Raw genomic sequence first — 26,286 nt, 5'->3', positions numbered from 1 at the left:
GTTAAAGTAAAATGGACTTTTTTGAAGCAGTTACAGAAACATCACATTAAGTGCCTGTCATCAATATAAAGGGAAGGGTAAACACCTTTAAAATTCCTGCTGGCCAGAGGAAAAACCCTTTCACCTGTAAAGGTTAAGAAGCTAGGATAACCTCGCTGGCACCTGACCAAAATGACCAATGAGGAGACAAAATACTTTCAAAGGTGGAGGGGGGGGGGAAGGGTCTGGGTCTCTCTGTGTGATGCTTTTCCCGGGGACAGAACAGGAATGGAGTCTTACAACTTAGTAAGTAATCTAGCTAGATATGCGTTAGATTATGATTTCTTTAAATGGCTGAGAAAATAAGCTGTGCTGAATGGAATGGATATTCCTGTCTGTGTCTTTTTGTAACTTAAAGTTTTGCTTAGAGGGATTTTCTGTGTTTTGAATCTAATTACCCTGTAAGGTATTTACCATCCTGATTTTACAGAGATGATTCTTTTTACTTTTTCTTCTATTAAAATTCTTCTTGTAAGAAACTGAATGTTTTTTTCATTGTTCTTAAAATCCAAGAGTTTCAGTCTGTGGTCAACTATGCAAATTGGTGAAGATTTTAATCAAACCTTCCCGAGGAAGGGGGGGTGCAAGGTTTTGGTGAGGATTTTGGGGGGAAAGACATTTCCAAACGACTCTGCCCCAATAATAAACCCGGTTAGACGTTTGGTGGTGGCAGCGAAAGTCCAAGGGCAAAAGGTAAAATAGTTTGTACCTTGGGAAGTTTTAACCTAAGCTGTAAAAGTAAGCTTATGAGGTTTTCATGCAGGTCCTCACATCTGTACCCTAGAGTTCAGAGTGGGGAAGGATCCTTGACAGTACCTATTTGCACAATTTTTATACTGAGTGATTTTGGGGGAAGTAGCGGTGAAGCATTATTTCTTGAGTATTCTGATGCTTAGACCCCTAATATTCAGGAATCTTAAAAGTGTGTATCTTCTTCTTCCTTAGCAACTTGAACTCAGTCAAATGCTTTGACCCTACAAAGAGCTTAGAAAGAGAGAGGAAACATCCCTTGCTCAGAAACCTTACCCAGAGACAACAGCTACCAAAGCAGTACACACTCTAAACTTAACAGCATTATTAATTTGAAACAGCCTTCAAATGAAACTTCAGAGAATTAAACTATTTTAACTTCATCCAGCTTTCTCCTTTTAGGATAGGTCAGACATGAAGTTGCTTAAAAAGAAAATTCCCAGATAAGAATATAGCTTTCCTTCTTCTAGATGGTTAAGATATGCAACGTGTGATGTTAATAGCAGTGAGTACTATATCCAAAAGAAAAACATTAACTATATACCGATTCTGGGCTTATCTACATGGTTAGTTAGCTTGCAGCAAGCCAGGCCTGCCACACATTAATTGACCATGTGAATCCTGTTGCCATGCACTATGAAACTATGGACACACAGCAAAACACGATCGACATAGTCAGTTAGCATCTGACAGTCTTGAACGCTGCACATTCACTGCCCAGCTTACTGTGCTCTAACTAGCTCTTTAGACACAGCCTGTGAGTCCATAAGGAAAGAAGTTACTGAGTCACAGCTTGTAGCAATTTGTTCATGACTAGATGTGTTTATAGAATCATAGAATATCAGGGTTGGAAGGGACTTCAGGAGGTCATCTAGTCCAACCCCCTGCTCAAAGCAGGATCAATCCCCAACTAAATCATCCCAGCCAGGGGTTTGTCAAGCCTGACCGTAAAAACTTCTAAGGAAGGAGATTCTACCACCTCCCTAGGAAACGCATTCCAGGGTTTCAGACCCTCCTAGTGAAAAAGTTTTTCCTAATATCCAACCTAAACCTCCCCCACCGCAACTTGAGTCCATTATTCCTTGTTCTGTCATCTGGTACTACTGAGAACAGTCTAGAACCATTCTCTTTGGAACCCCCTTTCAGGTAGTTGAAAGCAGCTATCAAATCCCCCCTCATTCTTCTCTTACACAGACTAAACAATCCCAGTTCCCTCAGCCTCTCCTCATAACTCATGCGTTCCAATCCCCTAATCATTTTTGTTGCCCTCTGCTGGACACTTTCCCATTTTTCCACGTCCTTCTTGTAGTGTGGGGCCCAAAACTGGACACAGTACTCCAGATGAGGCCTCACCAATGTTGAATAGAGGGGAACGATCACATCCCTCGATCTGCTGGCAATGCCCCTACTTAGACATCCCAAAATGCCACTGGCCTTCTTGGCAACAAGGGCACGCTGTTGACTCATATCCAGCGTCTTGTCCACTGTAACCCCTAGGTCCTTTTCTAAGAACTGCTGCCTAGCCATTCGGTCCCTAGTCTGTAGCGGTGCATGGGATTCTTCCGTCCTAAGTGCAGGACTCTGCACTTGTCCTTGTTGAACCTCATCAGATTTCTTTTGGCCCAATCCTCTAATTTGTCTAGGTCCCTCTGTATCCTATCCCTACCATCCAGCATATCTAGCTCTCCTCCCAGTTTAGTGTCATCTGCAAACTTGCTGAGGGTGCAATCCACACCATCCTCCAGATAGATATTGAACAAAACGGGCCCAAGGACCAACCCTTGGGGCACTCCACTTGATACCGGCTGTCAACTAGACATGGAGCCATTGATCACTACCCGTTGAGCCCGACAATCTAGCCAACTTTCTATCCACCTTATAGTCCATTCATCCAGCCAATACTTCTTTAACTTGCTGGCAAGAATACTGTGGGATACAGTGTCAAAAGCTCTGTTAAAGTCAAGGAACAACACGTCCACTGCTTTCCCCTCATCCACAGAGCCAGTTATCTCGTCATAGAAGGCAATTAGATTAGTCAAGCATGACTTGCCCTTGGTGAATCCATGTTGACTGTTCCTGATCACTTTCCTCTCCTCTAAGTGCTTCAGAATTGATTCCTTGAGGACTTGCTCCATGATTTTTCCAGGGACTGAGGTGACGCTGAGTGGCCTGTAGTTCCCAGGATCCTCCTTCTTCCCTTTTTTAAAGGTGGGCACTACATTAGCCTTTTTCCAGTTGTCCGGGACTTCCCCCGATCGCCATGAGTTTTCAAAGATAATGGCCAATGGCTCTACAATCACATCCGCCAACTCCTTTAGCACTCTCGGATGCAGCGCAACCGGGCCCATGGACTTGTGCTCATCCAGCTTTTCTAAATAGTCCTGAACCACTTTTCTCCACAGAGGGCTGGTCACCTCCTCCCCATGCTGTGCTACCCAGTGTAGCAATCTGGGAGCTGACCTTGTTCATGAAGACAGGGGCAAAAAAAGCATTGAATACATTAGCTTTTCCCACATCCTCTGTCACTACGTTGCCTTATCCCTTTCAGTAAGGGACCCACACTTTCCTTGACCACCTTCTTGTTGCTAACATACCTGGAGAAACCCTTCTTGTTACTCTTAACGTCTCTTGCTAGCTGCAAGTCCAGGTGTGATTTGGCCTTCCTGATTTCACTCCTGCATTCCCGAGCAATATTTTTATACTCTTCCCTGGTCATTTGTCCAATCTTCCACTTCTTGTAAGCTTCTTTTTTGTGTTTAAGATCAGCAAGGATTTCACTGTGAAGCCAAGCTGGTCGCCTGCCATATTTACTATTCTTTCTACACATCGGGATGGTTTGTCCCTGTAACCTCAATAAGGATTCTTTAAAATACAGTAGCTCGCCTGGACTCCTTTCCCCATCATGTTATTCTCCCAGGGGATCCTGCTCATCAGTTTCATAGATTCATAGATACTAAAGTCAGAAGGGACCATTCTGATCATCTAGTCCGACCTCCTGCACAGCGCAGGCCACAGAATCTCACCCACCCACACCTATGAAAAACCTCACCCATGTCTGAGCTATTGAAGTCCTCAAATCATGGTTCAAAGACTTCACGGAGCAGAGAAGCCTCCCTCAAGTCAACCATGCCGCATGCTACAGAGGAAGGCGAAAAACCTCCAGGGCCTCTCCAATCTGCCCTGGAGGAAAATTCCTTCCCGACCCCAAATATGGCAATCAGCTAAACCCTGAGCATATGGGCAAGATTCACCAGCCAGATAGCCAGGAAAGAATTTTCTATAGTAACTCAGATCCCATCCATCTAATATCCCATCTCAGGGATTTGGCCTATTTATCCTGAATATTTAAAGATCAATTACTAACCAAAATCCCATTATCCCATCATACCATCTCCTCCATAAACTTATCGAGTAGAATCTTAAAACCAGATAGATCTTTTGCCCCCACTGCTTCCCTTGGAAGGCTATTCCAAAACTTCACTCCTCTGATGGTTAAAAACCTTCGGCTGATTTCAAGTCTAAACTTCCTGGTGGCCAGTTTATACCCATTTGTTCTTGTGTCCACATTGGTGCTGAGCTTAAATAATTCCTCTCCCTCTCCTATATTTATCCCTCTGATATATTTATAGAGAGCAATCATATCTCCCCTCAACCTTCTTTTAGTTAGGCTAAACAAGTCAAGCTCCTTAAGTCTCCTTTCATAAGACAAGTTTTCCATTCCTCGGATCATCCTAGTAGCCCTTCTCTGTACCTGCTCCAGTTTGAATTCATCCTTTTTAAACATGGGAGACCAGAACTGCACACAGTATTCTAGGTGAGGTCTCACCAGTGCCTTGTATAACGGTACTAAAACCTCCTTATCCCTCCTGGAAATGCCTCTCCTGATGCATCCCAAAACCGCATTAGCTTTTTTCACAGCCATATCACATTGGCAGCTCATAGTCATCCTATGATCAACCAATACTCCAAGGTCCTTCTCTTCCGTTACTTCTAATTGATGCGTCCCCAACTTATAACTAAAATTCTTGTTATTAATCCCTAAATGAATAACCTTACACTTCTCACTATTAAATTTCATCCTATTATTATTACTCCAGTTTACAAGGTCATCCAGATCCTCCTGTATAATATCCCGATCCTTCTCCGAATTGGCAATACCTCCCAGCTTTGTATCATCTGCAAACTTTATTAGCACACTCCCACTTTTTGTGCCAAGGTCAGTAATAAAAAGATTAAATAAGATTGGTCCCAAAACCGATCCCTGAGGAACTCCACTGGTAACTTCCCTCCAGCCTGACAGTTCGCCTTTCAGTAGGACCCGTTGCAGTCTCCCCTTTAACCAATTCCTTATCCACCTTTTGATGTTCATATTGATCCCCATCTTCTCCAATTTAACTAATAATTCCCCATGTGGCACGGTATCAAATGCCTTACTGAAATCTAGGTAAATGAGATCCACTGCATTTCCTTTATCTAAAAAATCTGTTACTTTTTCAAAAAAGGAGATTAGGTTGGTTTGGCACGATCTACCTTTTGTAAAACCACGTTATATTTTGTCCCATTTACCATTGACTTCAATGTCCTTAACTAATTTCTCCTTCAAAATTTTTTCCAGGACCTTGCATACTACAGATGTCAAACTAACTGGCCTGTAGTTACCCGGATCACTTTTTTTTCCTTTCTTAAAAATAGGAACTATATTAGCAATTCTCCAATCATTCGGTACTATTCCTGAGTTTACAGATTCATTAAAAATTCTTGCTAATGGGCTTGCAATTTCAGGTGCCAATTCCTTTAATATTCTTGGATGAAGATTATCTGGGCCCCCCAATTTAGTCCCATTAAGCTGTTTCAGTCTATAGCAGACTCCCACCACGACATCACCCTTGTTGCTCGCACTTCTAAACTTAATTCAGACACACTCAGGTTTTTCTGCAGTTTCATACTTCAGCTCTGAGCAGTCATACTGCTCCCTTACATACAATGCAACTCCCCCACCTTTTCTGTCCTGCCTGTCCTTCCTGAACAGTTTATATCCATCCATGACAGTACTCCTGTCATGTGAGTTATCCCACCAAGTCTCTGTTGTTCCAATCGCATCATAATTCTTTGACTGTGCCAGGACTTCCAGTTCTCCCTGCTTGTTTCCCAGGCTTCTTGCCTTTCAGGGCACTTCAGTGAACACGTACTTATGGCCAAGTTACCCTTCTGCAAATTTCCTCATTCTGTCTTCAATGTTGCCACGTATCTGATTGAGGACACAGGAATACCCAAAACTGGGTCTGCTCCTCTTGCTTCAGCCTTTGCAATGCCCACCTTGTCACTGAGGCTTTTAAGCTTTTTTCCCTGGAATGCAAAGTGGCAATGCACTATGAGGTCACTTTAATTTCCACCAGTCACTGGTAGACAGATTTTCATGGCTCTTCTACTGGTCAATTCACGCTGTTCAACTTCCCTGGAGTGCTTGGGATTTGGACAGAGGTCTGAGGACGACCTTATCCAGGTAGAAGGTTTGGGTATTCTCATTTCATGGATACTGCATATATTTCCAAATCTCTCCTAGTCGAAGAAGATTTGGAAGTACAGAGAGACTTATCCCAGCAGCATGAATGGGTATCTCAGTGCCTTAAAAAAATAACTAAGGCTCCAAAGAATGTGAACAACAAAGATGCTGCCCTCAGGAATGTGGTATCATGTCAATGGCTAGCACAGCCAGTCAAGTTTTTGTTTGTTTGTTCGTTTTGTAGCTGATCAAGTGCATAATAGATGAAGTATGTTGCTTGACAGCACTTGCTTTGAAACCCACAGATAAGCAGCCTTGCAAAAATTCCAACGTGTGTTTAACTTCTGTTGACTTTGCTTAGAAGTCTTTCATAATACCAGTATCTGAACTTTCTCCATATTTTCTCTTTCAATGAGTTTAATTTCTTCCAGGAAGCTAGGAATGTATCAATATCTTTGTGACTATCCAAGGGAGCACCAGTTCATCCCTCACAAACTCTCAGTTAATCACAGCATGTTAAAATTTAGTGGATGATCCACCCCCCTACTCCGCATGTCAGAAGACTTGTATTGGACCAGATTACTGGAGGATGATCTGCATTGGGATTATGTCCAAGAACCATTGCCTCCATGCCCTTTGGGCCCAATCAGCATCATTACAGCTTGTTCCACTGCAATCTTTTTATGGTCATTCCCAGGAAAGACGTACAGCTATACCAAAGGTGATGTTTGGAAGAGAAGATGATCTACCACTGTCATGGGATCTCTCTGCTTAAGAAAAAAAAACTGAGTCTGTTTGGAGTCCTGACTTGACCAGTTTACCTGGACAACAATGCTGGCTCCCAATCCTGCAATGATATCACCAACGAAGAAAGCCCTATCCTTGGTATACAGGACTCAAACTGATTTTATGTGGCCTCGGCCCAGCTCAACAGTTTATTATCCTTATTAGGTAGCATGGACAACTTTGATCATACGTACCATCACCTTAGCATTGTCAACTATGACTAGCGTGTGCGCGCGGTGCAGATATATCTATAATTTAGCACAAGTTGGACTGCCCCAAGTTACCATCAGTTTATGTTCCTTTTTTGACTCTTGGTCTGCCTGTGTAATTTGGTAATTCAGATTATCTCTATGGGAGGCATGCATCCCTTGTTAGCATTGCTCTAATGGTACCATGGATGCATGCCACCTCAGTAGAAATAATCTGAACTATCAGCAACAGTCTGACACTGACAAGTTAAGCTGATTTTATACTTTTTGGGTGACTCCTCCTATTTGTTGTGGGCACATTAAGGTGGGGGCCTCCACTTTGTACTTAAGGCTGGAATATGAGCGGCTCTGCAACTCTACAGCTTTCTCTTAGGGAAGCACACTAACTGAAGAGATAATAGCATGTCCTGAGCCTGCCTTAGAAATCTTATTTGAACCAGTTGTGCAGCTGACAGCTGCACACTCCTTACAGTGGCTTGGATTAGATTATGGATGCTTGTCCTGCAACTCTGAGGGACAACAAATTTGTCTTTTAGCGTCTTATGTTCCACTGAGTATCCTCCCTCAAAACTCTTAATTACTCATGTGTTTGAGTTAGCCTTCCCTCATGCATGAGCAAATTTCTGACACCACCTTCCTAAGAAATGTATCTGAGTTTTGTTGTTTGGTACAGGAAACTAGTCTGTTCCCCGGTTCCCCCTGTTCCAGCAGCCCCTGCTGGGAACACAGCTGCACCTGTGTGCTCTAGATGAGCAATGGTCATAAAAGGATTGCTTCTCTGAAAAAGACTACTTAAATTCCTTCTGTGATGCCTTATGGAATGCAGGTAGCATCTTGTACATATCCATCACCTCCATGACAGCTCTAACTTTTACTTCCCTGTGCAGTTTTTTGCTTGCATATTTAGAGGCAGTTTAATTGTTATGTATGTGCATCTACCTTCCAAAATTAAGCCAACAATGTCTCCTCACCCAATATACTGGACACCGACGCGAGCAAGCAGCACGAGCCCCAGAATTCATCCGCTGTAAAGGAGGCATTCAAAGATACGTTTGGAAGAACTAATTTTAATTTCTACCTGTTGGTTGAACAGTCTTCCAGTTCATCAGTCAGGCCAGTATAGCTTGAGAACAGAATGAAGTTGTAGAAGTTTGTAGTAAAGATCCTTTAGAGTCAATCATCTCTCAAGGATGGCCTCCTATCCACAATCATCCTGTCCAGGGACTCCTTGAGTAAGAATTCCCCCTCTAAGGATTCAGCTGCGTCTTGGGGTATGTCTATAATGCAAATTAAGCCCGGGCTCTGACTCAGGTTTGAGCCCAAGCCCTGCTTCCGTCCACATACAAATAAGATTCCGTTTTGCAAGCACTCAAGACCTGGGTCGCAGGAACCTGTGAGAGGGGTGAGTCAGAGCCCATGTGCCACTATAACTTGGGTCTAAGCCCTGTCATTTTGCAACGTAGATGCAGCTCAAGCTGTGGACCCACGTCAGAAGATCCAAGTAGTGCAGTATTAACATGGCTGTGAACCTGGGTCCAGCAATTGTATACCCAGGTTTAAAAAGCAGTGTGAACGCTCAAGCGTGGGCTCGGAAACACTGAGAACCACAAGCCCAGGTCCCACAGAACCACGTTTATAGTGCAGCGTAGACATACCCTCAATTGAACAGTAATAGTTGCGCCTAACTTCACCAAAAGGTACATTGACCTTTTTATTCTTAAGGAGCAAACAGGACTTCTGAAGTGATCTGATCGTTCTACTTGGGTATTCACACTCTGTATTTATAATATACGTTGGATGCTAGAACATTATCCAGATACAATCTGGACTACTGAACAGCTGTGTCCCCTCAATTCTCCCATCTGGGGAACCTTTTACATTGCTTCACTGTGAGAGCAACCACCCCTGGCCTGTTCACACATAGCCTCTGGCACGTAAATTACTCTCAACTATACTGCATGAGTGCTTAGCTAGCCACTTATGAATTACATTGCAGAGTGACAAGCAAATCCCCAGTCCCAAACTTGACCCCAGAAATGTGAGTCTTGTACTGTCCAGTTCTTTCCTTCTGCCAATACAAGCTCATAGAAAGTCCATATCATTTTCCCAAACACTTCAATCCAAATACACTGGTTTAGACAAAACAAGTTTATTAACTACAGAAAGAAAGATTTTAAATTATTACAAGTAATGAGGCATAAAAGGAGAACTGGTTACAAAGAAATAAAAGGTAAAATACAAACTAATACCTATTTTAACAAGTCAAGTCAACAAAGCAAAAGGGTCGGTCTCTCTCAACACATGTTCTCTTGTAGTCTTACAGGCTGGATCTTTCAGCTAGAATCCCTCCCCAGTCCAATGATGCTTCCTTTGTCTTTCAAGTGTTGTAGATGCCATGAGTAGAGACAAAAGGAGAGATAATTTGTAGCTTGTGTGGGTCTGCCATGAGTAATCACAACTCACTGACTTTTCTGGATGATGTTATGGCGAGTAGGAATGCAACTTTCAGTGAAAGATGGGACACAGAACATCAGGCTAAAGGTTTGAAGGGAGGTCTGGTGAGAGAGCAAACAACAAAAATGAGGTCCCACTGGGATGAGAATTTCACCAACAGTGAAGGATCGAAAAAGCCCCTTCAAAAACCTAGTTGTTGCAGGATGAGAAAAGATAATGTGGTTGTCAACAGGAGAATGAACTCTGACTGTTGTCAAATGAACCCAGAGGGAACCTAAAGAAAGACCCAAAGTTTTAAGGATAAGTAGATATGCCAGAATGTAAGGGGTCCCAGCAGATTCTGGAGATACCAGTTATTGTTGACCACAACAGGAAAAACGTTTCCATTTATCTGAACAACATCTGCTGGTAGAATCTTTCCTACTTTGATTGAGAATAGATTGCACCGTTCTGGAATGTGAACATACTACAACCGATGCCCATCCGAACACCAAGCCCTGAGTTGTAACAGTTCCAGGTTAGGGTGCCTGAAGATGTTTGTGTGTTATGTCAGAAGGTCCAGAAATGTACAGCTTCTCATGGGTGGACAAGATGAGAGTTTCAGTATATCCGTGAACCAGAACTGTTTTGGCAAGTTGGACGCAATAAGGAAGACTCAAGCTCTGTCATGACAAATTTTCCATAAAATCTATGGTAGTAATGGGATTGGAGGTAACATATCTGAGTTGATCCCTCTATGGTAGCAGAAGGGCAACTCCCTTTGAGCCCTTGCCTAGAGCAACTCTGGAGCAGTACAGAGGGAGCTTCCTAGCCATCTGAAAGGTGAAAAGTTCCCACAATGACATTCCCCACTGGGTGAAGACCTCATCTGGAACCGAATCATGAATCTCCCATTTCTGGTCCACAGAAAAATGGCAAATATGCTTCTGAAAGAATTATTTGATGGCTGGTGGACCAGTCCCAGAGATTAAATGACTCCACACATGGAGGCTGGGGGATCTCGTTCCCCTCTGTTTGTGTAGAAGACAGTTGTCACATTGTCCAACATTATTTGGATATGCTGGGACCAGATGAATGGGAAAGAAGGAATTGCAGGCCCAATGCACAGCTCTTAGTTCTAGTAAATTGATATGCATTTTGGACTACCTAGGGGTATGATCATCTATATGAACTCCCCAACCTGAGAGGGAGGCATCAGTAACAATGGTTGTCTTCGGTGTCAGTGTGAGGAAAGGGATCCCCACTCAAACTTTCTTCGACTTTATCCACTGGACATAAGCATCTGGAACCTTGAACAGAGCTGTCATTTTGGCATTGATGTTGCCCCGCTCTGGTGAGTACACAGACAGAAACCAGGTTTTCAGACAACAAAGATGAAGCCTGAAAAATGGTTTCACATGTGTGCATGAGGCCACAAGGCCAAGGAGGGACAGGCATGTTCTGACTGATGTCCAGGGCCTGAAGGTGACTTGGTTTATGAGAGTACCTAGGGAATGGACTCTCTCAATAGATAGAAAGGCTCTTGTTGCAGTACGATCCAAGGTCATTTCTATGATGTTTGTGGCCCTCGTAGGAGTCAACGTGAACTTCTCATAGCTGACACAAACTTCTAGAGAAGGACATAGGTGGAACAGGAATCAGGCTGACAACCAGACTTCCTCATATGATCTGCTCATTAGGAGCCAGTGATAGAGATATGGGAAGATGGTGAACTCGTTCCTTCTCATCCAAGCTGCCACCACTGAAAAAAACTTTAGTAAAGACTCTGCGCGCTGTAGCTAATACAAATGGAAGAACCCAGAATTGGTAATGGTCTTGACCAAATTGGAACCTGAGGAATCTTCAGTGGGGTGGGCAAATGTCTATGTGAAAGTATGTCAAGATAAAGCGGGTTTTATTGGACCAACTTCTACTGGTGAAAGAGAACAGCTTTCAAGCTGCACAAAGTATGCGTCTTTCATGTCAAAAGCCACCAACCATGTGCCTTCTTCCAGGGAGTGAATTATTGATGCCAATGTGATCATGCAGAATTTTAATTTTCGGATGTATACATTTAGTCAGTGCAGGCTTAGAATAGGTCTGCATCTCCTATTCTTTCCGAGAACTAAGAAGTATGGGGGATAGAATCCTTCACCCTGATGTTGAGGTGGAACTTCTTCTGTGGGTCCCCAGGGGAGAAAGGAGTCCACTTCTTGAAAGAGAATTTCCTCATGAGACTGGTTCCTAAAAAGGAAATAGGAAGCAGGTTTGTGGGTAGGAGTTGACAGAAACACAGTCAGACAGCCACAATGAATCATTTCCAGTACCCTTCTGTTGGTTACTAGGGTCCTCCACTTGCAGGCAAATTTGGTAAGGCAGCCATCAAAAAACAGAGGGGAGGATGATGTGGTATCAATAAAGAGACACAGTCTCATCAAAATAAATTCTTTGACAGTTAGAATGAGGTGAGGCAGTGGATGTCGCAGGACTTGTGTGTCTGGGCCTGTGCATGCTCTGTCACTTATGTGGTGATTCCTGAGGGCGCTGGTAGTAAAAAGGTTGAGCGGGTTGTCTCACTCTATCCTTGCAATGCTCTCTCATAGAAGTAAGGGTATAAATGACCAGAGTGAAAAGTTTTTTCTTGAGTCCTTGAGGGAGTGGAGAGGTTCATCGGTCTTCTCTTGGAAGAAATTAACTGCATCTAAAGGCAGATTCTGAATGGTGCTCTGTACCTCCCCTGGGAAACCTGAGGATTATAACCAGGAAGGTCATAGCCATCCCTCTGACCACAAGAACATCTGCAGCATATACTGCAGCTTGGAGCGAAGTCTTGGCCACCAAATTTGCCCTTGTCAATTAAGGAGTGGAAGTGGGCTCTATCTTCCTAAAGCAGCTGGTCTTTAAAATCTAAAAATTTCATATAATTGTTAAAGATCATATTTAGCTAGATGAGCCTTGAAATTCAAAATCCTGAAGTGGAGAGAGATGGAGGAAGAGATCTTTCTTCCCAGGAGATTCAGCCATTTGGCACCCTTTTTTGAGGGAAACATTTTTGGGCATTGCAGCCTGGATCTCTCAGTGGCTGCTTGTACCACCAAGGAGTTAGACTGTGGATACAAGAATAGAAACTCTCTCCCCTTGGATGGAACAAAGTAGTGCTTCTTGGCCCTCTTTAGGGTGGGAGCACAAGCAGCAGGAGCGTGCCACACCATTTTTGCTGGATCCACGATGACCTCATTGATCAGGCGGGCACTCGACTGGGGCCCGAGTACTGTAAAATGCTTCACAATCTATTCTGGAGCTCCTGATCTTCTTCAAGTTGTATCTTCAGCTTGGACTCCACCCTGTGCAGGAGGAGTTCCTGATATTGCCTGAATTCATCAGCCAGAGACCATGAAGATGGGGTAACTGCCTCATCAGGGGAAGGTGATGAAATTGCTCCCAGAACCACTACTTCTGGATCACCTTTGTCCTCCAAATACTCCAACTGGACTGCTTGAGGTTGGCCAGTAGATGGTAATTAAAGTTCATGTATTAATACTAGTACCAGTATGAGGAATTAAATGGCACAAGAAACAGCAAGATTTTTTTGGTTTGGTTTGAAGATTTTAGATTAAAAGGGCTCTAATACAAACTGTAATCTGAATCCTACTGTTTGCCCTACTTGGAGGAAGAGAATTCTAGGCAGGGTTTGCAAGATTAGGGTTAAATCTGATCACTGGATCAAAGGACCAATATGCTTCTAAATCCTAATGATCTAGTCTATGTCTCACAACCATATAGAACCACTGTAGCATAATTCCTGACAGACATTTAGTTTAGTATTTATTTTGATACCCTATTGTTCCATAGGTGGTGCGACATCATTCCAAATGCAGAGATGCCCTTCGCTATCCAATGGGTAATCTCATCAATTGTGACATTCTGTGACTCCCTAGGTAGCAAAACTTCTTCATAGACTTGAGAGGAGCATTGCAGATCTTAATTGGGTAGACATGTCCATTCCCCAGCATAGGCTGGTACTATACTTGAGTTTTCTTTAGGCTGATTGTGAAACTAAAATGATTGACTGCACAGGTGAAGTGATCAGTTATAAACTGAACATCCTCAAGCGAGCAACCAGTGGACAGATTCTGGGTCAGCTCCCCGGGGCAGTGCCATCCACCACTGAATGATAATGAATACCTATCAAGACAGCAAACTATAGCTTGAAAGGGACTTTCATAATCTATTTATGTGTAAAAATGATTTCCTGGTGACTTTTTTTTTCTTTGCAGGGCTGGTCCCAGGAGATGAGAGAGATAAGGTAGGTGAGGTAATACCTTGTAGTGGATCAACTTCTGTTGATGGAAGAGGTACAAGATTTCAAACTTCATAGGGAAGAAAAGGAAGAGCTCTCTGAAGTTCAATAGCTTATGCCTTCTGCCAATAGAAATTGGTCCAGTCAAAGATATTACCTCAGCTACCTTCTTTCAGAAGTCTGAACAACAGAGTGGATAGATTTAAACTAAATTTAAGTTACCAATTGTAATCATGATTTAATTCAGAAAACCTTAATATAAAGTAATTTTTCATTTGTACTACTTAGCTATTCTAAAGAAAGGTTGATTTTCACTGGTTGACAACTATTAAAACGTTGATTTGCACTAAATTTGGTGCTTCTTTTTGCTAACCAGAAAGATTAAATATATATAGAATATAGCGTAACAATTATGCATCTTAACTTATTTTTATTCAGATGCTTAATTTTTATATATTTCTTATGTTAGATAATGGTGAATTATTTAGCATTCACTAATTGATTATTAATTTTTTACTTATGATTTGTGTCAATCTTTATTTGGAAGGAAATTCAAATTCAACTAAAAAAAGCACAAAAACAGCATTTAAATTTTTTAAATGATTATTAAATAAAACTACAATACCTTAAATGTGTGTGATATATAAGAAAAAAGTTTATCAAAACATGTTTTGCAAAACAGGCTGCACTGCGGGGACAGGATGACGGTGAAGAAATTTGGCAGCATGTGACCTCCAGAAGAAGAAAGGGGAGCGTCCATGTACCAGCAAAGCAGATACAGGTAAGTAACCGTTTTCATGTTCTCTCCACAGGTACTAATGCGAAGAGTGGACTAGATGATACATCTGAGGGAAGGGAACAGAAGAAGACTACGCCGATTGGAAGGCATGAGATGCACTGTCTTAGGGTTGTGGGTTGCACGACCACTGCTCCCAAGAGAAGGAGGTAGGCGGTGGTGCTCGGGGACTCTCTCCTCAGGGGGGCTGAGTTAAGTATCTGCCGCCCTGACCGGGAAAACCGAGAAGTTTGCTGCTTGCCAGGAGCTAGGATTCACGATGTGACAGAGACACTGCCAAGACTCATCAAGCCCTCGGATCGCTACCCCTTCCTGCTTCTCCACATGGGCACCAATGATACTGCCAAGAATGACCTTGAGCAGATCACTGCAGACTACGTGGCTCTGGGAACAAGGATAAAGGTGCAAAAGGTGTTCTCGTCCATCCTCCTCGTGGAAGGAAAAGGCATGGTAAAGACCGTCGAATCGTGGAAGTTAACGAATGGCTACCCAGAGAGGTGTCAGAGAGAAGGCTTTGAATTCTTTGACTACGGGATTGTGTTCCAAAAAGGAGGAGTGCTAGGCAGAGACGGGCTCCACCTAACGAAGAGACGGAAGAGCATCTTCGCCAGCAGGCTGGCTAACCTAGTGAGGAGGGCTTTAAACTAGGGTCACCGGGGGAAGGAGACCAAAGCCCTGAGGTAAGTGGGGAAGTGGGATACGGGGAGGAAGCACGAGCAGGAGCGCACGAGAGGGGAGGGCTCCTGCCTCATACTGAGAAAGGGGGATGATCAGCGAGTTATCTCAAGGGCCTATACACAAATACAAGAAGCCTGGGAAACAAGCAGGGAGAACTGGAAGTCCTGGCACAGTCAAAGAATTATGATGCGATTGGAACAACAGCATTGGTGGGATAACTCACATGACAGGAGTACTGTCATGGATGGATATAAACTGTTCAGGAAGGACAGGCAGGGCAGAAAAGGTGGGGGAGTTGCATTGTATGTAAGGGAGCAGTATGACTGCTCAGAGCTGAAGTATGAAACTGCAGAAAAACCTGAGTGTGTCTGAATTAAGTTTAGAAGTGCGAGCAACAAGGGTGATGTCGTGGTGGGAGTCTGCTATAGACCACCGGACCAAGGGGATGAGGTGGACGAGGCTTTCGTCCGGCAACTCACGAAAGTTACTAGATCGCAGGCCCTGGTTCTCATGGGAGACTTCAATCACCCGGATATCTGCTGGGAGAGCAATACGTCGGTGCACAGACAATCCAGGAAGATTTTGGAAAGTGTAGGGGACAATTTCCTTGTGCAAGTGCTGGAGGAACCAACTAGGGGCAGAGCTCTTCTTGCCGTGCTGCTCAAAAACTGGGAAGAATTAGTAGGGGAAGCAAAAGTGGATGGGAACCTGGGAGGCAGAGACCATGAGATGGTCGAGTTCAGGATCCTGACACAGGGAAGAAAGGAGAGCAGCAGAATACGGACCCTGGAAAAGCAGACTTTGACTCCCTCAAGGAACTGATGAGCAGGATCCCCTGGGAGAATAACATAACAGGGAAAGGAGTCCAGGCGAGCTGCTGTACTTTAAAGAATCCTTATTGAGGTTACAGGGACAAACCATCCCAATGTGTAGAAAGAATAGTAAATATGGCAGGCGACCAGCTTGGCTTCACAGTGAAATCCTTGCTGATCTTAAACACAAAAAAGAAGCTTACAAGAAGTGGAAGATTGGACAAATGACCAGGGAAGAGTATAAAAATATTGCTCGGGAATGCAGGAGTGAAATCAGGAAGGCCAAATCACACCTGGACTTGCAGCTAGCAAGGGACGTTAAGAGTAACAAGAAGGGTTTCTCCAGGTATGTTAGCAACAAGAAGGTGGTCAAGGAAAGTGTGGGTCCCTTACTGAAAGGGATAAGGCAACGTAGTGACAGAGGATGTGGGAAAAGCTAATGTATTCAATGCTTTTTTTGCCCCTGTCTTCATGAACAAGGTCAGCTCCCAGATTGCTACACTGGGTAGCACAGCATGGGGAGGAGGTGACCAGCCCTCTGTGGAGAAAGAAGTGGTTCGGGACTATTTAGAAAAGTCCATGGGCCCAGTTGCGCTACATCCGAGAGTGCTAAAGGAGTTGGCGGATGTGATTGTAGAGCCATTGGCCATTATCTTTGAAAACTCATGGCGATCGGGGGAAGTCCCGGACAACTAGAGAAAGGCTAATGTAGTGCCCACCTTTAAAAAAGGGAAGAAGGAGGATCCTGGGAACTACAGGCCACTCAGCGTCACCTCAGTCCCTGGAAAAATCATGGAGCAGGTCCTCAAGGAATCAATTCTGAAGCACTTAGAGGAGAGGAAAGTGATCAGGAACAGTCAACATGGATTCACCAAGGGCAAGTCATGCTTGACTAATCTAATTGCCTTCTATGACGAGATAACTGGCTCTGTGGATGAGGGGAAAGCAGTGGACGTGTTGTTCCTTGACTTTAACAGAGCTTTTGACACTGTATCCCACAGTATTCTTGCCAGCAAGTTAAAGAAGTATTGGCTGGATGAATGGACTATAAGGTGGATAGAAAGTTGGCTAGATTGTCGGGCTCAACGGGTAGTGATCAATGGCTCCATGTCTAGTTGACAGCCGGTATCAAGTGGAGTGCCCCAAGGGTTGGTCCTTGGGCCCGTTTTGTTCAATATCTATCTGGAGGATGGTGTGGATTGCACCCTCAGCAAGTTTGCAGATGACACTAAACTGGGAGGAGAGCTAGATATGCTGGATGGTGGGGATAGGATACAGAGGGACCTAGACAAATTAGAGGATTGGGCCAAAAGAAATCTGATGAGGTTCAACAAGGACAAGTGCAGAGTCCTGCACTTAGGACAGAAGAATCTCATGCACCGCTACAGACTAGGGACCGAATGGCTAGGCACCAGTTCTGCAGAAAAGGATCTAGGGGTTACAGTGGACAAGGACCTACGGGTTATAGTGTGCCCTTGTTGCCAAGAAGGCCAATGGCATTTTGGGATGTCTAAGTAGGGGCATTGCCAGCAGATCGAGGGACGTGATCGTTCCCCTCTATTCGACACTGGTGAGGCCTCATCTGGAGTACTGTGTCCAGTTTTGGGCCCCACACTACAGGAAGGATGTGGATAAATTGGAAAGAGTACAACGAAGGGCAACAAAAATGATTAGGGGTCTAGAGCACATGACTTATGAGGAGAGGCTGAGGGAGCTGGGATTGTTTAGTCTGAGGAAGAGAAGAATGAGAGGGGATTTGATAGCTGCTTTCAACTACCTGAAAGGGGGTTCCAAAGAGAATGGATCTAGACTGTTCTCAGTGGTACCAGATGACAGAACAAAGAGTAATGGTCTCAAGTTGCAGTGGGGGGAGGTTTAGGTTGGATATTAGGAAAAACTTTTTCACTAGGAGGGTGGTGAAACACTGGAATGCGTTACCTAGGGAGGTGGTGGAATCTCTTTCCTTGGAAGTTTTTAGCGTCAGGCTTCACAAACCCCTGGCTGGGATGATTTAGTTGGGGATTGGTCCTGCTTTGAGCAGGGGGTTGGACTAAATGACCTCCTGAAGTCTCTTCCAACCCTGATATTCTATGATTCTAAACCAAATGACTTATTAAATAAAGAAAGTATTCTCTATAGTTAGCAAACTGAACTAACTGTTTCTGGCCACCTGTCCATCAACATTTTATAAAAAGTAGATCTCATCCTCTCACAGCTGTATTTTACTCAGACTGGAAGATGAAAACAAGATTTCCTGCTTTTTCAATACCCAATTGGTTTCTCAACTATGAATAAATGAGTCCTCAAATTGAATTAGTTGAATAAACTGAAAGGAAGAAAATACTCTTTGCATCTGCAGAAGAGAATACTGCTGTCAAAAGCAGATTTAGCACTTCAACAAATTCTGGTTCCAGGTACATAGCCAGTGACTTCCATCAGTTCAGTGGTTTCACTTTCTTTAAAATTTAACAGCATACATCTATTGCTTATATTGTTTTTTGTACTTAATTAAAACAATGTTAATGCATTACAATAATTTTAGGCCTTAACGTAAGTTGTAATTTCAAATTTAGTTTTAAATTAATTTATTTTTTAAAAAGGAACTTGCATTTAAGTTTAAAAAAAAAGACCGACTTATTTATTTTTAAATCATCATATTTTATTCACCCTGCTAAACAGAAAGTTGGTTCAGCCCCTGTGTAGGAGTGTAGGCATAGCCACCCCGGTCTCAAAAGGAACCTCTCTTCTGGAGAAGAGTGCAGAGCACTGAAGGGCTTTTAAAAAAAGTCTTGGCCCAGTTTTCTTCAACGTGAAATGATATTGCAGAAACTCAACAGAATGGAATGCATGGGAGTGTCTGAGGGCTTCAACAGACCCACTCACCAGGAGGAGGGGGGGACCCTGTTCCAGCTCAAATACTGCTGAATAAGTTAATATTTATACATATTTTAATGTGAAAACTTTAATCATCATAAAGCAAAGGTAAACAGACTACAGTAAAAATACAATAAATGAGATCAATACCATAAAAAAAGAAAAAAAAAAACATACCTTCACTACAGAATGGTCTTTTGATACCAGAGAAATTCACCATTTCGTGCAGAGTTTTCTCCTCTTGGCAGTATTCACAGTATGTAACTATGCAGTGCAGTTTCTTATAATCATCAGAACAAGTTCTGCTGCAGAACTGGAATACTTTGTTCTAAATATAAAATAAAGTTTAAAAAAGTATTAAGATTGGTATAGAGCAACTTTTAAACAAGAATCTGCCTTTAATACACAAATGCTTAAAAAAATATGGCATGAGCAAAGATGCAAGTATATACAAGGTAGTGTGACCTCTACCAATAGAGATAATAGCTTTTGATTAAACTGACACAATGCTACACAAGTTATTTGTCATTAAGTATTTCACATGGAGAAAGTGACAACTGGGAAAGAATACATATTGGCGGACTTTAAAAAACAGTGCATTTCATAGAATCATAGAATCATAGAATATCAGGGTTGGAAGGGACCCCAGAAGGTCATCTAGTCCAACCCCCTGCTCAAAGCAGGACCAAGTCCCAGTTAAATCATCCTAGCCAGGGCTTTGTCAAGCCTGACCTTAAAAACCTCTAAGGAAGGAGATTCTACCACCTCCCTAGGTAACGCATTCCAGTGTTTCACCACCCTCTTAGTGAAAAAGTTTTTCCTAATATCCAATCTAAACCTCCCCCATTGCAACTTGAGACCATTACTCCTCGTTCTGTCATCTGCTACCATTGAGAACAGTCTAGAGCCATCCTCTTTGAAACCCCCTTTCAGGTAGTTGAAAGCAGCTATCAAATCCCCCCTCATTCTTCTCTTCTGCAGACTAAACAATCCCAGCTCCCTCAGCCTCTCCTCATAAGTCATGTGCTCTAGACCCCTAATCATTTTTGTTGCCCTTCGCTGTACTCTTTCCAATTTATCCACATCCTTCTTGTAGTGTGGGGCCCAAAACTGGACACAGTACTCCAGATGAGGCCTCACCAGTGTCGAATAGAGGGGAACGATCACGTCCCTTTTGCTATTTTCTTTTTTGCTATTTCCTTTTGCTATTTTCCTCTTTTTCAATTTACAAATAAATTTTAATATAGTCTAAGATCAGCTATAATCTCTAAAGCAGAGTAGTTGAACAGGAAATGGAGAACTGTGACTTACCTGTACTATAATTATTGTTCTTTGAGATGTGGATACAGACGTGAGGTCTACTCATATGCGTGCAGCCAGTGCGCTGAAGCAATTTGCTTAGAAGTACCCATCTGGGCTGCAAACATGCCCTCTGTCCCCCTCATAGCCCACCCAGGGCTATTTAAGGTTGGCACCACTCTGACCCCACTCAGTTCCTTTGCACTGGAATCCAAGACTGGAGACTTCAGTATAGAGAGGAAAGTGGGTGGATCATGGAATAAACGTCTGCACCCTTATCTCAAAGAACAACAGTTACAGAACAGGTAGATAACCACTTTTTCTTTGAGTGGTTACAGACATGTATTCCAGCAAGATGACTCACAAGTAGTAATGGAAAGAGATGGAGCTCGGAATCTTCTTAATAGCAAGTACAGAACTGCCCTTCCAACGTTTGCATCTGATCAGGATGCAGTTTTAGCAGTGTAGTGTTTGGTAAAAGGATGTATGGAAGACAAGCTAGAACCCCAACAAATATCCAATATGAGGTTACTATAACTGGAGCTTTTTCGAGATGTGTGGTCCCTATCTGTATCCCACACATGGGGAAATAGTTTTGCTTTGTGTAATGACCCATTCACTCCTAGTCTTATTCAAGCCTAAGTTAATTGTATCCAGTTTACAAATTAATTCCAATTCAGCAGTCTCTCGTTGGAGTCTGTTTTTGAAGCTTTTTTGTTGAAGAATTGCCACTTTTAGGTCTGTAATCGAGTGACCAAAGAGATTGAAATGTTCCCTGACTGGTTTTTGAATGTTATAATTCTTGACGTCTGATTTGTGTCCATTTATTCTTTTACGTAGAGACTGTCCAGTCTCGCCAATGTACATGGCAGAGGGGCATTGCTGGCACATGATGGCATATATCACATTGGTAGATATGCAGGTGAACAAGTCTCTGATAGTGTGGCTGATGTGATTAGGCCCTATGATGGTGTCCCCTGAATACATATGTGGACACAGTTGGCAATGGGCTTTGTTGCAAGGATAGGTTCCTGGGTTAGTATTTTTGTTGTGTGGTGTGTGGTCGCTGGTGAGTATTTGCTTCAGGTTGGCGGGCTGTCTGTAGGTAAGGACTGGCCTGTCTCCCAAGATCTGTGAGAGTGATGGGTGGTCCTTCAGGATAGGTTGTAGATCCTTGATGATGCGTTGGAGAGATTTTAGTTGGGGGCTGAAGGTGATGGCTAGTGGCGTTCTGTTATTTTCTTTGTTGGGCCTGTCCTGTAGTAGGTGACTTCTGGGTACTCTTCTGGCTCTGTCAATCTGTTTCTTCACTTCAGCAGATGGGTATTGTAGTTGTAAGAACGCTTGATAGAGATCTTGTAGGTGTTTGTCTCTGTCTGAGGGGTTGGAGCAAATGCTGAGGAAGCGTTGTTCTAAGTCATTTTTATGGCTGACTTAGAACAACGCTTCCTCAGCTCTCATCCCCTAATGCCCCTACTCTACTTGCGCTACATTGATGACATCTTCATCATCTGGACCCATGGAAAAGAAGCCCTTGAGGAATTCCACCATGATTTCAACAATTTCCATCACACCATCAGCCTCAGCCTGGACCAGTCCACACAAGAGATCCACTTCCTGGACACTAAGGTGCTAATAAAAGATGGTCACATAAACACCACCCTATACCAGAAACCTACTGACCGCTATGCTTACCTACATGCCTCCAGCTTTCATCCAGACCACACCACACGATCCATTGTTTACAGCCAAGCTCTACGTTACAAACACATTTGCTCCAACTCCTGAGACAGAGACAAACACCTACAAGATCTCTATCAAGCGTTCTTACAACTACAATACCCATCTGCTGAAGTGAAGAAACAGATTGACAGAGCCAGAAGAGTACCCAGAAGTCACCTACTACAGGACAGGCCCAACAAAGAAAATAACAGAACGCCACTAGCCATCACCTTCAGCCCCCAACTAAAACCTCTCCAACGCATCATCAAGGATCTACAACCTATCCTGAAGGACCACCCATCACTCTCACAGATCTTGGGAGACAGGCCAGTCCTTACTTACAGACAGCCCCCCAACCTGAAGCAAATACTCACCAGCGACCACACACCACACAACAAAAATACTAACCCAGGAACCTATCCTTGCAACAAAGCCCATTGCCAACTGTGTCCACATATGTATTCAGGGGACACCATCATAGGGCCTAATCACATCAGCCACACTATCAGAGGCTTGTTCATCTGCACATCTACCAATATGATATATGCCATCATGTGCCAGCAATGCCCCTCTGCCATGTACATTGGCCAAACTGGACAGTCTCTATATAAAAGAATAAATGGACACAAATCAGACGTCAAGAATTATAACATTCAAAAATCAGTCGGAGAACACGTCAATCTCTTTGGTCGCTCCATTACAGACCTAAAAGTGGCAATTCTTCAACAAAAAAACTTCAAAAACAGACTCCAACAAGAGACTGCTGAATTGGAATTAATTTGCAAACTGGATACAATTAATTTAGGCTTGAATAAAGACTGGGAGTGGATGGGTCATTACAAAAAGTAAAACTATTTCCCCATGTTTATTTCCCCCCCTCTCCCACACATGTTCTTGTCAACTGCTGGAAATGGCCCACCTTGATTATCACTACAAAAGGTCCCCTCCCCTCCCCCTGCTGGTAATAGCTCACCTTACGTGATCACTCTTGTTACAGTCTGTATGGTAACACCCATTGTTTTATGTTCTCTCTCTATATAAAATCTCCCCACTGTATTTTCCACTACATGCATCCGATGAAGTGAGCTGTAGCTCACGAAAGCTTATGCTCAAATAAATTTGTTAGTCTCTAAGGTACCACAAATACTCCTTTTCTTTTTGCGTGTACACACTAACACAGCTGCTACTCTGAAACCAGATGCTGGTAGCAGAGCTGTTTGTAATACAGCCCTTCCTATTGCTGCATCCGCAGCTGTCATTTGAGTCAGGGCATAGTGTGCTGTAAATGTGAGGAGAGATCACCAAGTTGCAGCTTTGCAGATCTCCTGCATTGGGACATCTAATAAGGATGCCGTGGAGGCTCCTTGGGCTTGCATTGACTGAGCTGTAACACCCCCGGGAGAGGGAAGGTTTGCCATCTTATAACATTATATTATACATCCTGAAACTCACTTAGAAATTCTCTGGAAGGATACGGCTTGGCCCCATGATCTTTCTGCTATTGCGACAAAGTCTCAGAGACTTTCTAATGGGCTTAGTTCTTTGCAGGTAGAATTCCAGGGTGTGTCTGACCTCAAGGGAGTACAGCGTCTTGTCCCCAGGAGAGGGATGAAGTTTTAGAAAATATACAGGTAAGTGAACTGATTGGTTGACATGAAATTTGGACACAACCCTGGGGAAGAATTTGGGATGTAGTCAAAGGGAGACCTTCTTGTGGAATACTGCATAAGGAGGGTCTGCCATCATGGCTGATGGCTCACTGACTCTCCTGGCCAAATTGATGGCTACTAAGAATGCCACTTTCATGGTAAGGTAGGTCATGGCACAGGTTGCCATAGGTCTGAAGGGTGGCCCTGGGAGAACTGACAGGATGAGGTTAAGGTCCCACTGAAGCCTGGACTTGATGATGGGTGGGAAGTTTCTGTTCAAGCCTTTCATGAAGAGTACCGTCATCAGGTGCACGAAGATAGAGCATCCCTACATCAGGGGAAAGAAGGTGCTAACTGTTGGTACGTGTACACGAAGCGAACCAAGGGACAAACCTCACGTTTTTAGGGTGAGGAAATAGTCAAGGATAATCAGAATGATTATAATCAGGTGAGAGAATGGTAGTGGCACACCCAAGAGGAAAAGGGGCATCATTTAGCTTGGTAGTATCTTCTTGATACTCTTTCCTGCTTTGGTTACGGACTACCTGGACTGAGGCAGAGTATGAGCTTACTATGTCCGACACCCATCCAAACACCAAGCTCTGAGGTGGAGTGAGCTTGGGATGGGAAACCTGAGCCTCCCATGGTCTTGTGTCAGGAGAACCTGAAATGGGCTGATCCTGATGGGCGGGTGTGTGGACACAACTGTCTTGGCCAATAGGGCATTAGGAGGCGAATGGTGGCTGCATCTTGACAAATCTTCCGGAGAACATATGGTCCGAGAGGAATGGGGGAAAAGGCATATCAGAGGCTACCCATCCAGGGAAGCAGGAGAGCGTCGCCCTATGAGTCACTGCATATGGCCACACTGGAGCACTATTTGGGCATCTTTCTGTTCATCTGGGATGCAAACAGGTCCTATAGGGGAGTACCCTACTGCGCAAAGATGCTGGTCAGACCTATGTAGTGTATTTCCCATTCATGATCTATGTAGAGACTTCTGCTTAGTCTGTCCGCTAGGGAGTTCTGAGCAGTTGGGAGGTATGCAGCCTGTATGGTAACCTGATTCCTGACACACCAGTGGCACAGTATGACTACCTCAAAGTAGGAGGGGGACAAGATCTCGCTCCTCCCTGTTAGTTTATATATACCATCATGGTGATATTGTCCGATAGGACTTGCAAGCAGAGGGAATGTATGAGGGGAAGGAAGGCCTTGCAGGCTAGGTGGACTGTTCTGAGTTCCAGCAAGTTTATATGCAGCTTAGTTTCCAATGGTGTCCACATCCCCTCAGCTGCATGGCACTCCAGGTGAGTACCCCATCCTGTAAGGGAGGCCCTTGGTATGGGAGAGCTGAAAGAGATCCCTACCATGACCTTGGCTGGGTTGGACCACCAACCAAGAAAGGCAAGAACTTCTGAGGGAACACTGACTCAGGAGTCAATGTGGTCCCTGATTGCCTGATAGGTTGAGTGGACCCAGGCTTGTAGGCAACAGAAGTGGAGCCTGACAAAAAATTTCATATGTGCATGTGGCCATTGTACAACTAAGATTTCTAAACTATAGAATAACTATTTATAGCAAATATATACAGTAACTCTTCTAAAAATTACAAGAGCAAAGGGGAACAGGGTTCTGACTCAGGCCATGTGGCGATAAGAGGGAACTGGAGTGGTGTTGACCTGCACCACCCCTTATACCATCAGGTGAGAGCATAAGGGAAGATACTGTGCATGTGTGGGTCAATGGACACTGCTTAGAAAAACTTCCAGACTCAGGTGCATGGTGCATATGTGTACCCATATTTGGAGTACATAGAGAGACTAGCACTTGAAGAAAACACATTATTGAGAAATGTGACCAACGTCACTTGGACCCTCATCAAATGAGCCACCAGTCTCCAAGGAGATGTGGTCTGAGCAATACCATTTGCTGTCATAATGCAGAAAGTAATTTCATTATGTGGAAACCTTTTGACCCTTCATCAGATCTGCAGAAGAGACAAAAAGCTGAGATGATGCCTTAAATGATGTAATACCAATGTTCATCTCGTATCCAAAGAATGAAGATGCTGTTCATTCACATCTGAGTGAGGCTTGGTGAAACTGTGACACCACTTTTGGAATCAGAGGTTCTACTATTAAGGCTTGCAGTTCATTAACTCTCCTCAGAAATTATAGCTTTTTATTTTTATTGCTTTTTTTTTTTTTGGCAAAGGGGAGACAGAGCAAGTTGCTAGTGGCTCAAAATGGAGGACCCATGAGGGAAGCCAGTATAGTACTCAAGTCCCACAAGGGAATCATTTCTTCTACAGGTGGAAAGACGAGGATACCACCTTTTAGAAAGATAGCTATCACGGACTTGGAAAATCCCAACTTCCCTTGTATCAGAGCATAAAGTGCTGAGCTTGAGCTGAGAGAGAGATCTGAGGACCTA

General features: G+C 43.6%; 1 protein-coding gene across 34 annotated transcripts in view; it reads right to left on the bottom strand.

Annotated features, from left to right (window-relative positions):
• ZMYM2 (zinc finger MYM-type containing 2) overlaps window positions 1-26,286 on the bottom strand; it is a 190,509-nt gene that overhangs the window by 56,162 nt on the left and 108,061 nt on the right. For 33 of the 34 annotated variants that reach the window (XM_043504246.1, XM_043504261.1, XM_038420584.2 and 30 more), the window contains one exon: window positions 19,358-19,508. In XM_043504246.1, the coding sequence (XP_043360181.1) occupies window positions 19,358-19,508 (151 nt within the window). Of the gene's footprint in view, window positions 1-9,423; window positions 9,843-19,357; window positions 19,509-26,286 lie in introns of those variants that run through there. The other variant, XM_043504264.1, reaches the window with a different exon arrangement.

This window comes from Dermochelys coriacea, chromosome 1, assembly GCF_009764565.3.
Source record: "Dermochelys coriacea isolate rDerCor1 chromosome 1, rDerCor1.pri.v4, whole genome shotgun sequence".
In the NCBI taxonomy this organism is placed as follows: Eukaryota; Metazoa; Chordata; order Testudines; family Dermochelyidae; genus Dermochelys; species Dermochelys coriacea.
Note: the sequence above shows the minus strand (reverse complement) of the source record. Positions and strands in the feature narration are given on the sequence as shown.